This window comes from Chrysemys picta, chromosome 5, assembly GCF_011386835.1.
Source record: "Chrysemys picta bellii isolate R12L10 chromosome 5, ASM1138683v2, whole genome shotgun sequence".
Taxonomy (NCBI): Eukaryota; Metazoa; Chordata; order Testudines; family Emydidae; genus Chrysemys; species Chrysemys picta.
The window spans coordinates 99440638-99453093 of NC_088795.1; the positions used below are offsets into that span (position 1 = coordinate 99440638).

General features: G+C 36.0%; 1 protein-coding gene across 7 annotated transcripts in view; it reads left to right on the forward strand.

Annotated features, from left to right (window-relative positions):
* PDS5A (PDS5 cohesin associated factor A) overlaps positions 1-12456 on the forward strand; it is a 170995-nt gene extending 158539 nt beyond the window's left edge. For 4 of the 7 annotated variants that reach the window (XM_042843417.2, XM_042843420.2, XM_042843418.2 and 1 more), the window contains 6 exons: positions 717-779; positions 2789-2934; positions 4339-4444; positions 8818-9173; positions 10519-10669; positions 11269-12456. In XM_042843417.2, the coding sequence (XP_042699351.1) occupies positions 717-779; positions 2789-2934; positions 4339-4444; positions 8818-9173; positions 10519-10669; positions 11269-11304 (858 nt within the window). In that variant the 3' untranslated portion in view covers positions 11305-12456. The remainder of the gene's footprint in view (positions 1-716; positions 780-2788; positions 2935-4338; positions 4445-8817; positions 9174-10518; positions 10670-11268) is intronic. The other 3 variants (XM_005286368.5, XM_065598130.1, XM_065598129.1) reach the window with 1 other exon arrangement.

The window sequence follows — 12456 nt, forward strand, 5'->3', positions numbered from 1 at the left end:
GCAGTTGCGCTGCCCCAGGAGCTCACAGCCCTGCTGCCCAGAGCACTGGATGATTTAGTTGGGGATTAGTCCTGCTTTGAACAGGGGGTTGGACTAGATGACCTCCTGAGGTCCCTTCCAACTCTGATATTCTATGATTGCACCAGCGGCGGAGCGAGCGAGCTGAGGCTGAGGGGGAGGAGCCGGGGCTAGCATCCCGGGCCAGGCGCTCAGGGGCTGGGCAGGATGGTCCCGCGGGCTGTAGTTTGCCCACCTCTGATGTAGATAGATAGATTTGCATTATGATTGACTAGGTTGATACCTATATATTCACAATCAAAATGAAATAAGATTACAACTTTCAGTTTATAAAAAACACTTCTCTTTGGTCTTCCGAAACAAATAATAATGCTACACACAACATATACAACAGGGAAATCACTTTTGCTTACCTTCAAGTTAATACAAAATATTGGGAATCTGGAATTGAAGTGCGTGACTGCTGAATACAAACTGTGCAGTTCTGAATACAATTTTTTTGTGCTTTATTCGATTAAATCTGTCACTAGGAAGCTATATAAAATCTTAAGTATAGTTTCTGAAAATTGGAAAGGCCTCAAGACTGTTTGATGACAGCAGCTTACGTGACAAAATAAATCATTCACACTGACATAAAAATAAAACATTAAAATAGAGAAGACAAATGCAGATTTAATTACTATCCTTTTTTCACGCAGGACTTCTGTAATGACAGGAATTATATTACAGAAGAGACAAGGGTTCTTCTTTTAACGGGAAAGGTACTATATGTTAATTTATTGTAATAACTTTTGATTGCACATGATATATAGCGATTAATAGGCATTCTAGTTTTTCATTTTCAGAGAAATCACTATAGCAGTTCAAAAAGTGTATTACCAAGTTTGCAATTTTAATTATTAATAGTTATACATAGGTGCGAGAATTGTAAATTGCTAGAAGGCTCAACAAATGCCTTTAATTTGACACTATTTTCAGAGGGGAGCAGGGGACAGGGCTTGCTTGCTATCTTTGCATTGTCCATCCTGTGCACTGACAAAAATCTGTGGGAGGAAAAATAGTAATTTATCATATAATTACAAGTTGCCTCATAATTTGTACACACAAGTGTGCAGAAGCAAGGTTGAAAATGCTTAATTCTGGCATTTACTAGTTTTGGAGGCCTTGATTTTGTAACCTTGTAAAATGCAAAGATCTTGAGAACAGCATAGTTCACACATTTCTCATTTAATCTTCATTTGCATTTGCTACTTTACATACTCTCTTCCATGTAGCTATAGAGTACTACATAATTTACCTTAAATTTTGTTTAGAGTCCGAAACAATGGTTTTATAGTATTTGTGTACATGATAGAGTTATGAAACACTGCCTACATTTATAGCTTAAATAGTTTTCAAATTTGATTACTGAAATGTTAATATTTGAAACAAATTTTCACTGGTTGTATAAACTGAGCCCTTCAATTCTTTGATAGTAGTCATTCATCTAATTGAATCTTCTGGAAACAGCATTGTAGCTAGCAACTCTTGCTAAATAGGGGACATATTTTTCTCACTAATGCAGCTCTAAACACAATAGCAGGCCTGGTTTATTTTCTGTTGCTTAAGTTATTTAACTATTACTATTGTACCAAACCTCTGAAAAAATTAACATTTATTCAGTGCCCTAACATTTTAATGTTCAAGTTTATTTCACTTTCTCTCAGTTCAAATTTCAGATAGATAAATGGTATATTATTTTTATGATAAAACACACAACTCTAACTTTCAAGTAAACTTAGTGCACTATTTGTTCCAGGGCAGTGTAACTACCGGTCCATGTGCTTAGTGTAACAAGCTATTTTTATGCAGGACATTAGCATGTTATCATGCCACTGTCTCAGCCACTGGCCCTGTGTGCACTCAGTATAAAAATAAACATCCTGTCTTTCAGCTTTGCCCTGGTTGCCTCCTAATAGTTTAGTTGCCTCCCTGCCACTAGAGGCTAAAATTCTGCTGGTCAGATGGCTGCCCAGCATCTGTGACATGGTTTTCCTGCTTGGTTTCCTGTAAAATTAACCCTCAACTCCAGAGCAGTATGGAGAGAATATTTTTATTTAACGTGGTCTAGAAGGAAACCTGAAAACTCACTGGAGAAGCAGCTTTATGCCAACCATGCTATAAAGAACATGCCCTAGCTTCCCACAGAGTATATGGTCCACCTCCTTTTCCTATTTAGGCACCCTGAACAAATAGATTACCATCAGGCCCATCGAAACCAAAAATACCAACCATGCACCAGAAGTCCCCAAAAGACATGATATAGAGCAATTGATATTTTACATTAGCTTTCCTTACGCTGAATTAGGAGTGTTCAGATTTCCCATTTTCTTGGACAGTGAATCTAATCCTACCCTTCTGTTGGGAAAGTTTGTATTTATTTGCCCCCCCCCCCCCCCCCCAGTATGATATTAGCAGCCTATGGCCATTTGCATGCCTGATATGCAAAGTTCCCTGAATAATATTTTTTTTATAAAATCAAGCGGAATGGAACGTAGCAATTGACGACAGCTGTTGTGTTAGGAAAGACCTCCCACAAATGCCTTTTATTGCATGTTGCTAGTTATGATGGGAATTATGGCTGCAAGTGGAAGGGGTTATTTAGTATAATAGTTGTAAAGTTAATCCTCACTATACCATAGAAAATATTTTAAAAAATTGTTAGTGTGTTTTTAAAATTCTTGTTTGTATACCTTTAATAAAAGCTTGACTAAATCTCTGTGTGTTTTAGCCAAAACCAACTGGTGTATTAGGTGCAGTAAACAAACCATTATCTGCAACTGGAAGGAGACCTTATATTAGAAGCACAGGATCAGAGACTGGAAGCAATATTAGTGTAAACTCAGAGCTGAGCTCTCCTGCAGGAAACAGATCAAGGTACATGATGTTTGTTTGTTTGTTTGCAGCTATTTACTTCATTTAACACTATATACTCCTGTGTTTGGGAAATAAGTGTTTTGTTTGTATGCCATTGTACTGTGCTGAATTTGAACAATCAGGAAATGATACTTTGCATTTTTTTATTCCTATAACCCAGGGTTCTTATGGGCACCCTTGTGATCCTTTTTTTTAAAATAGCCAGGATAATTGACACATTGAGAGATTGTGAACTGCGCAGTATCATACAGCAAGTCAGTGACGTAGACAGGAATAGAATCTAAATCTAACTCCCTGCCCTGTTTTCAATCAATTAAACCACAGATGCATCTCTATATAATTGATCTTGTACCATGTACATGACCATGGAATCTGAGCACCTCGAGACAACACTTATCAATCTCACTAAACTAAGAGAATTTTCTTTCTTGTGTACACTGTGCGCATTAGCTATAATAAAGACAATTTAGATCCAGATGGATTGCAAATGTATTCTGATGTCATGTGATTGAACACTCTAGCTACTTGTTTTTAATATTTTTCCATCTGAAAATATATTAATAAACCACTAACAAGAACATTGTTGTGTAATTAGATTCTACAGCCCACATGTTTCTAATATGAAAGAATTAAGATTAATCACGTAGCTTAATAAACAATAAATATAATTTCTCTTCACCTTTTAATGACTGTAGTGTCCCAGTTAAAACAAAGAGTTGTGCTGAGTAAGCACATTTAAGTCGATATGTAGTTTAATAGAAGGCTAAAACAAAATGATATAAATAAATGTTGCTTATAATATGTGACAGGAAAATGCTTTATTTTCTAAAGTATATAGGGCCAGATTTTGAAAGGTAGTGAAGTGCCTAACTTCCATTGATTTTTAAAAATCTGCCCGAGAGAGAGAGAGCTTGCACTTTGAAATTTTAAGGTTGAGTTTAGCTTGTTTCATAGTTGATGAACTTGATAGGCTAAATGGTTAAAGAAAGAAAGTCGAGTACAACCAAAGGTTCAGTTGTTTCATAAAATTGAAGTGTAGTACCACTTCTATATCAATTTGGAATGTGTCCCTCAGCTAGGGCAAAGCTTGGGTGGTCCTGGGGTACACACAGTAATGGCTCTGAATATTCTTACTACAGTATGTTTTGTGAAAAATCTCCCCTCCTGGAACAGCTGTGTGCAAGTTCCTGGTTCTGATTAATATATTTGTTCCTATCTTCCAAACTGGTGACATCACACTTGAATGAAAGTTAATACTTGCCTGTATGGGAAACATTCTGATAAGGGGAATATAAAAGTGAAGGCAAGTGATTTTTTTTTACTTTAGTCTGCGCTCCTGCCTGTCTGCGTTGTTAAGAATTAAAAAATAGTTGCATACATGATTGTTCTTAATTCCTCTAACAGGGAACAGAGTTCAGATATATCAGAAACTGGGGTCAGTGAAAATGATGAAAATCCAGTGAGGATTATTTCAGTCACGCCAGCAAAGACAGAACCTGTGAAAAACAAGGTAGATTTTATATTTTTAAAGGTGAACACTATCTTTATAGCTAATCTGGCATAGAAATGCATTTAGTATATACCAGCATTTCCTAGATTGTCTCTGAAAGAATTGATGCCTCATCTCATTCAATGTAATTATCTCATTTTCTTTGTCAGACCATAAAAAGACAGCTCATTTTCAGAACAACTAATGATTTTTTTCAGACAAATGGATAGATGTATTGTCAAACAGTATAGACTAGAGTTCTTCATATTTTATGAAATACCAATGGGGGAGTGGAAGGGAGTACAATGGAACCTTCCTGTTTCCCATCTTTTTTTTCAGTTTGTTCACTGTTTTAATATTTTAAGTTAAGGTTATATCCAGTGTGTTTGACTATTTACATTTGATAGATCTGCTTGATCTGTTAAATATGTGGTCAGAGATTGCACTCAGTTTAATAAAATCACAATTAGCGATTGTTGAGAGGAGAAAGGAATATGCACAACAGCACAAGAGTTAAGTAAAGAGTATTCCTCCCAGCATTACATTTCTTTGTATCTACTGCATTGTGCCACAACCAAAATAGCATTTAAACTTTGATTTTTTAAAATATTTTATTTCCTTGAGCTTTTTTTAAAGAAAAAAAAAACCTTTCTCATAGAATAATTTTTTAAAAAAAAATCTAAGGTCAGTGTTGCCTGCCCAGAACTGGGCCCTGAGATGGCAAACGGGTTCGTTGCCCGGTGTGCTTGGCACCAATAAAGACACCGAGGGGAGAAAGCAAGCCAAGTTTATTTCAGAGCTCTGAAATGGCACTAGGAGATCAGCATGTCTCAAATCCAGTGCAACAAATACAAACAACTTTTACCTTTTATACTTCAAACTGTTTCTGTGTAAGCCTTTGTTCTGTTACTCCCTCTTACCCCTCCCACCCCTCCCTTCTGTAGCAGTTACAATTAGAAAAGTTCCCATTCGTCTGCTTATCTTTTGGCCTTGCAAGGCCTGTTTACAGCAGCTGCCTGCTAGAAAAGCTGACCCTTACATTTCTGCTTCAGCATGTAAGCAGTTAGCATAGAGGTAGGTGAGAGTTCACAAGATGGAGTCACTGTGGTTCAGGTAGGCCCAGAGCAGAAGAGCTTCATTGGCACTTTTGGCCTTCCACTCTCCCGAGTTACCTGGTAGCTATGCCTAGTGACACCAACATCAGTACTACGTTTTTGTAATTATTGAGAAGGGAATGGATAGTGCTAATTTTATGATGTAATACATATATTCATCCAGTCTGTCAAGTAAATATTTAGGTAAAGATGAAAGCAGGCATTTCAAGTGCATATTGTGGAAGGAGGCTAATCTTTATGTAGACAAGGTTGAAGATACTGTCATGTAAGATCATTTATGACTTCCTACCCACACCTTCTCCAAAACTGAAAACAATCTTTCTGAAATTTCACAATCGTATGTTTTTTGTCAGGGTGGAATTTTTCTGTAAAGTTGAGACAAATTGGACAAGGCATATGGGAGACATGACAGTTCAAAAAAGTAAATGTTCCCACTTTTTGAAAAAATGTCTTTGGTTGAGATTTTCAAAGCTATACGGTATTTAGGTACACCGCTCCCATTGAAATCACAGGGAGTTGTGTAGCTAAATTAAATAGCTGGATTTGGAAATCTCAACCCTTACTCATTTGCTTCATCATGATTCCAAGATGTCTTGCTCAAGGGAACACCAAATTTATTCTAAGCTGTTGGCTCTGGTGAGAACTTCAAGATAATTTAGTTATTAAAGACAGTTTGTGATCCTGTGTCCACATGTCTATTTTTTTAATTGAGGTGATCTACACCAACTGAAAGTTAGCTTCTTAACCTGTAAGGAATGTATTTTACAGAAACATATACTAGGAAGCCTGCATCCACACACAAGTGTGAGGAGGGAAGAGTAGGTTTATAGCCAAGAATACCTGAATTCCATTCCCAGTGCTCCCATTGCTTGACCTTAAAATGTTCCAGTTATGTAGCTCTTGACTGCTAAGGAAAACTAACTAGGATTACCCAAATTATACAAATAGTGACTAGCTCAAAGGTCACTACGAATAAAATATTGCCTAAGGGGAAAAATAGTTCCCAAGATGTATATGTTTTTTTTTCACACGTGCATTTTATAGAATCTGTTTAATCTCTACCCTTTCTTTCTGGTAATACATTTTGAATCATTTGTAATCATGCTGAATTATTTCCCTGTATAATATACATTATATATATAATTATTGTTACTTAGCAGTTTGTAGGGCGCTTTCAAGAACAACTTATATATAACCATTATGACCAAAATATAGAAAATTAAAGTTCTTCCCAGGCACTACCAAAATGCCTCATATGAGACTATTTAAAAAAAAAAAAAAAAAAAAAAAAAAAAACACCCAGGAAAAAATAGAAAAGACTCTTACCATGAAGTTTGTTTAGCCATTTTTTAAAGTAATAATGGAACGTCTAACAAGAGAGAAATCCTAGTTTCAGACACCGCATCTATCTTATGATGAATGGTTTTAATGGATGTGTTTTAAATTACATGAGATGATCAGGTGCCACATTGATAAATGCCATATATACATTTTTTAAATAGCTAAACAAAAACCTTTTAATTTTTCATTCTTTAAAAAAAGGAGGCAGGGAAATTAGCACTGTTTTCATGTGTCTGAAAAACCCTTGGAAATATATGGGTTTATGAGTTTTATTACTCTATAGCAGTGGTTTTCAACCTGGGGTCCGCAGATTTCCAAAGGGATCTGCACCTCAATTCAAAATTTTTTAGGGGTCTGCAAATGAAAAAAGATTGAAAACCACTGCTCTGTAGCAAAGTAAAGACTAACAGATATTTCATGATGCCAAATTAATATCAAATGGAAGCAATGTCAGCCCAGCAAACAGCCAGATGGTTGCTCTGATTTAAAAATAATTAAATGCTGATTTCTGATTGGCTGAACCATAGACCAAGTCTGTTTCCTAAAACAGCAATAATTCAGCCTTTTAATAATGGTTATTTTACAAGCATCTAAGGTACATTCCTGATGAACAACCTTTTTTTTAACCAATTGCATGTTTACAACTTTTGTAGATGAACTAGTGTATACAGCCCTTGGCAAACTCAAAATGTTATATTAATATGTGACAGATTCACAAAAACATATAATCTGTATTACTTAGTAGAAAGTAAAGAGATGGTGGCAGAATTATGAACTTGGCGATGAAGTTCTTTTATAGGTGCCATTTTAAGTTCTGGTGGCATCAGAGTAATTTTTCTTTTTGTCTCTGGTATTGAGTAATTAATAGTACTTGTACTGCATAAATAAGGAGACGCAAAACCATCAGAATATTTTTGATAATCTGAAGTTCAGACTTGTGTGTTCTATTCATAAGCTATCTGCTAAAAATGGCCCCAGCTACAGGGACCATTCAGCTCTACTTGTATTTTTACCCATATGAATAACTACAGGTTTTCAAGGTACAGAGGAAATAATGTAAATAATTTCACTGGGTCTGTTGCCATGGTAGAGCCATGATGTTAACAGTCATCATCTTAAGTATGCTCCTTGAATACTCCTCTCTCCTCCTCCATGTGAGATTTGCTGGAGAAGTGCTGGCAACTGTTCCAGAGGCCACTGATTAGATGGCCACTCACCACCTCTCCCCTTCACCCATGGATCCATTGCACAGCCCTGCCGTATGTAAGAGAAAAAACATCCCCACATGCACACAGGCATTGCTCCTTGTTCCTAGTGAACTTGGCAAAACATGTGAGGATGGGAGATTCCCCGCATGCCCCAGTTTCCATCCCCCTCACTTCCCCAAAACCTATTTTTTTGTCATGGAGTGGGTTCTGGAAGGGGTTTTATTTATTTTATTACTACTACTACTATCACAGCTTTACTGGAGGTTGGGCTCAGAAATCCATCTACTAAAGTAAACCCCCTTTTTGCTGCACTAAAGTCTTGTTTCACCGGAGACATTGCTTACTGCCCCTCTAGTAGATCTCCTATTGATGGGCAAAGAGCCTGTGAAGAAGCATGCTTTGTAGGGCCATGGTGAGAAGTGAGAGTGTTATAGTCCTACCATGATCTTAGTTACTTTCAAAATACAAGGAAGGTACTCTGAGACTGAAAGAAAGTGCACTGTTATCATACATTATAAGTTTCATGTATTAAATTTATTGCAAGCAAACTATGCCAAACTATGGTATGTTTTTTCACTAGAACCAAGCCTACCCGCTGGGTGGGTGTTTGTATGATTTGTTGCATATCTGCTTCAGAAATTTATGCTTTTGTCTGAGGTAGATAACAGTTACAGCTTGGCTTTTGGGGATCTTGTTTTTGCTAAGTAGGAATTTTTCTTTTCTTTTCCAGGAGATTCATTCTGATCAGGCTACACAAGGAAACATTAGCACCGAACGTGGAAAAAAAAGAACGGCAGTGGCAGCTGGATCAGAAAACATTCATCAAAAAACAGAAGAAAAAAAAGCAGATGAATCAGGACCACCAGCCCCTCCCAAACCTAGGAGAGGGCGTCCACCAAAGTCTGAATCTCAGGGCACCACAGTAAAAAATGATGAAACAAATAAACCATCTGGCAGGGGAAGGAAAAGGGCAGCAGTCAGTCAAGAGAGTTCAGGGGGTTTAGAGGCAGGTAATGCCAAAGCACCAAAACAGCAAGACATAGCAAAAAAAGCAGCACCAGCACAGAGACAAATTGATCTACAAAGGTAAAAATAGCATCTTTCCTACCTCCAAGATATATCCTGAGCTTTAGAAGTAATGTGTTCAACAAATGGTTAAACACGCTAACCAAAACATTTACTAATAACCAGCATCATGGCTCAGCACATTGCATTGTGAAATATATTTTTTCCTGGTGTATCTCAAGACTAAACCTATGTATATGCTATGAGAACAAGGTTCAGATCACTGAATATGGTATATCAGATGAGAAACCATATCCTCTTTTTGTACAATATTATTTCTTGAATGTGGTGCTTCCATTGGCATCATCAGCATCACTATGTCAAAGAGCTAAGAGTGTTGGAGTTGGGATTTTTCACTCCATTTACTAATGCAAATATACATGTGCTCTAACTCAGGACCCTGCTCTGGTCAGTTGACTAACAAAAGTTAAAAGCACTGTATCTTTGATGAATGAAATAATTTTTTTTAAAACATTTGGGGTTTGATGCTTGTTTACTCCATGTCCTTTCTTGAAACAATCACCTGTCTAAAAATATAAAAAAGCAAATGGATAACAGAAATTGAAACTGTGCATTCAGCTATTAGTCTTTGGTACAGCCCTTTTTCATTCTCTGTATACATGCTTTGATTTATGCATTCACTGAATGGTCTTTACATTTGAAACCCAACTTCATACACCAGAACTAGACATTCAAAAAATCTGAAGAATTGGCTTAGCACAACCTTGGATGCCTATCTCCAAACATGTTTTAAATGTGAGAACCTTTAAAATGCAAAAACATGCCAAGTAAGTTAATGTGCTCAAAAAACCCTCAACTTAACCTGAAATAAGTATTTGAGTAGGTCTGTTAGTAATTTACACAACAAGCTCTTTTTAAAGAGCTTGCAGAGATCATAGATTAAAAATAATTTAAAAGTGGAAAAAATAGAGCAAGAAATTAATTTTTAATAAGGAAGAGGCTGCATCTTGAAAGCAGTCCAAAAATCACCTGGGCATGATTGTAATCATTATTGATATGAGATGTCATATCAGAATAGAGGAAATCATGTCTGTGACGGCATCAACCTAGGAAGTGAAGGGATTGCCGACTGAGACTCTCGTTTCTAGTTTTAACTAAATTCTTTCTATATAGGACAGAATGAGATCTTCCCCAGCCTTCCCATCTCACAGCAAGACTGAGACAGATAATAGGCTCCCAAACCCACAAAGGGTCATATTAGCATACAGTCAAAAAGAATCTGTATTTTACACTTTTCCTTGAAATTCTGTGGTATTTAATTTTGTACATACTTAAACAAGCCATGCAGTATGTATAAACTCAGTGATTCCTAAAGGAATGTCAAAACAGTGTTAACATTTTTCAGAAGCCAGGTGCTGGGAAGTGATGGAGATTCACTCTTGGAGATAGAATCAAGTCCAGGATATTCATCAAATGATATGGATCATTTTAAAGCCTGTGAGAGCAGCCAGGAAGACAATGAGGATACAGAGCTAGCAGAGGGAGGCTTCCTTAAGGTGCAGCAGGGATTTATACAGGGCTATTTTATATTTTTATTGTAGTTTGTGCAGTAGGGAAGCAAGGAATCCTATTTTCCTGCTATAAAAATCACCTTTGAGTGTGAGACATATCACAAAATCTTAGCTTTTTAGACTATAAGTAATTATTTGTGGATATCAGAAAAAGTATTTGCTGGGTTAATTGCTTTTAGATAAGAGTTCAGTGATATTCTTTGGTAGGCTTGAATTCTTAAAGCATTTGTTTTAAGTTACTCTCCCCATTCTGCTGCATTTATTCAGTCTGATTCAACAAGATAAAATGCTATTCAATTATAGAAATTAAAGAATATATCTATCTTCATTCAGGTTTCTGTATCACAACTTTTGGTTAAAACATGAAAATACCCAGTAGGGAAATGCAGACTTATTGAACCATGCTGAGCTAGTTCAGAAAGCGATACAATATAGTGCTGGAAGATTAGAAGCACAAGTGAAGAGTCAAGCATATTGTTGAAACTTAAATGTACGCATTGGTGAGGGTGGCTTTTATGGTTCAGAAGTAACTGAATTTTCTTTACCCAAATATTTAACTCTTCTTTTCTTTTCTCCTCTATAAGGTAAAAAGAAAGCTTACTCGAAAAGGGAGGAAATGAAAGCCAAATAAAGGCAAGCTCCAAGCTTCTGCAAAAACTAAGATTCTGAAATTTCCTGTACAGGAACTGAAATTACTTCAAAACACACAGCTTTCAGCTCTGAAAACAGAAGGAAAACTATGCTTCCCTTTTACATGAAATTTAATCCTTCTAATGGAAATGTAAAGCAGAAACTCTTGAGAAAGAGGCTAAAAGCATCTGTACTTATTTCCCCAGAGACTTTTTTTTATGAAAAGTCAATAATTAAGCAAATTGCTTAACACTTGGTTCCAGTTTCTGCATATCTGGAGTTTAAAAGTGTTTTACTCCATTAATTTTCATGCTGCATTTTTTTTTTAAAGAAAGTCAAAGGAAGTCCTTTTACTGACATCAAAAATTTGTGATTTTAGAGCCAGTTTATTCCCATGTTTCACAAGAAAAAGTAGAAGTCTACTGAATGGAAACAAGAGTAGAGGAAAATCACAAGAAAAATTTCTTTGCTTTACTTTTGGAGACTGTTTTATGTATAATTCTTTCCGCCTGCCTACTTTTCTGCAAAAATAAGATGTACAGATTTCAGTTCCCTGCTATGAAAAGTCATGTGGTGGCAATTTTATAAATGTTGCTTTCTGATTTTTATCAGAGTGGGAAAATAATCACTTAAAATTATTATTGATTTGCAAGTAGACATTTCATTTTTTAATTTTTCCTCCATTTTAGTTTAATATAATTTGCAATAAATGTACATATTGATGTTTGTTTTATAAAAACATATATCACTTTTAAGTGTTTTTACTCCAGCAGTTCTGTTGGAATATTCGAAATTTTAAAGGAGTAAAGACAGTCCAGCATTTGATTTTATAATGTTTGTCACCAGATTTTTATTATTGATGTAAAAAAGTCAATTTTTAAAAATAGTTGGACTTTGGCAGCTTTGTAAGGAAAGTTGGAAATGTTTAGGATTGCTCTCAATTTTAAGCATTGTGCTGATTGGAAGTAAGTCTGTTTTGCATTTTGTCTTCCTGTCCAGGCTCATTTTTAATGTTTATTTTAGAAGACTGTTGCATCAATATTATGTTTCCTGGCATCGTGCAGCATAGATACAGTGTACACTTTTATGTACACGTGATCATATTTAAGTTTGTTGCATAAAATAAACGCTTCTAGGTGTCA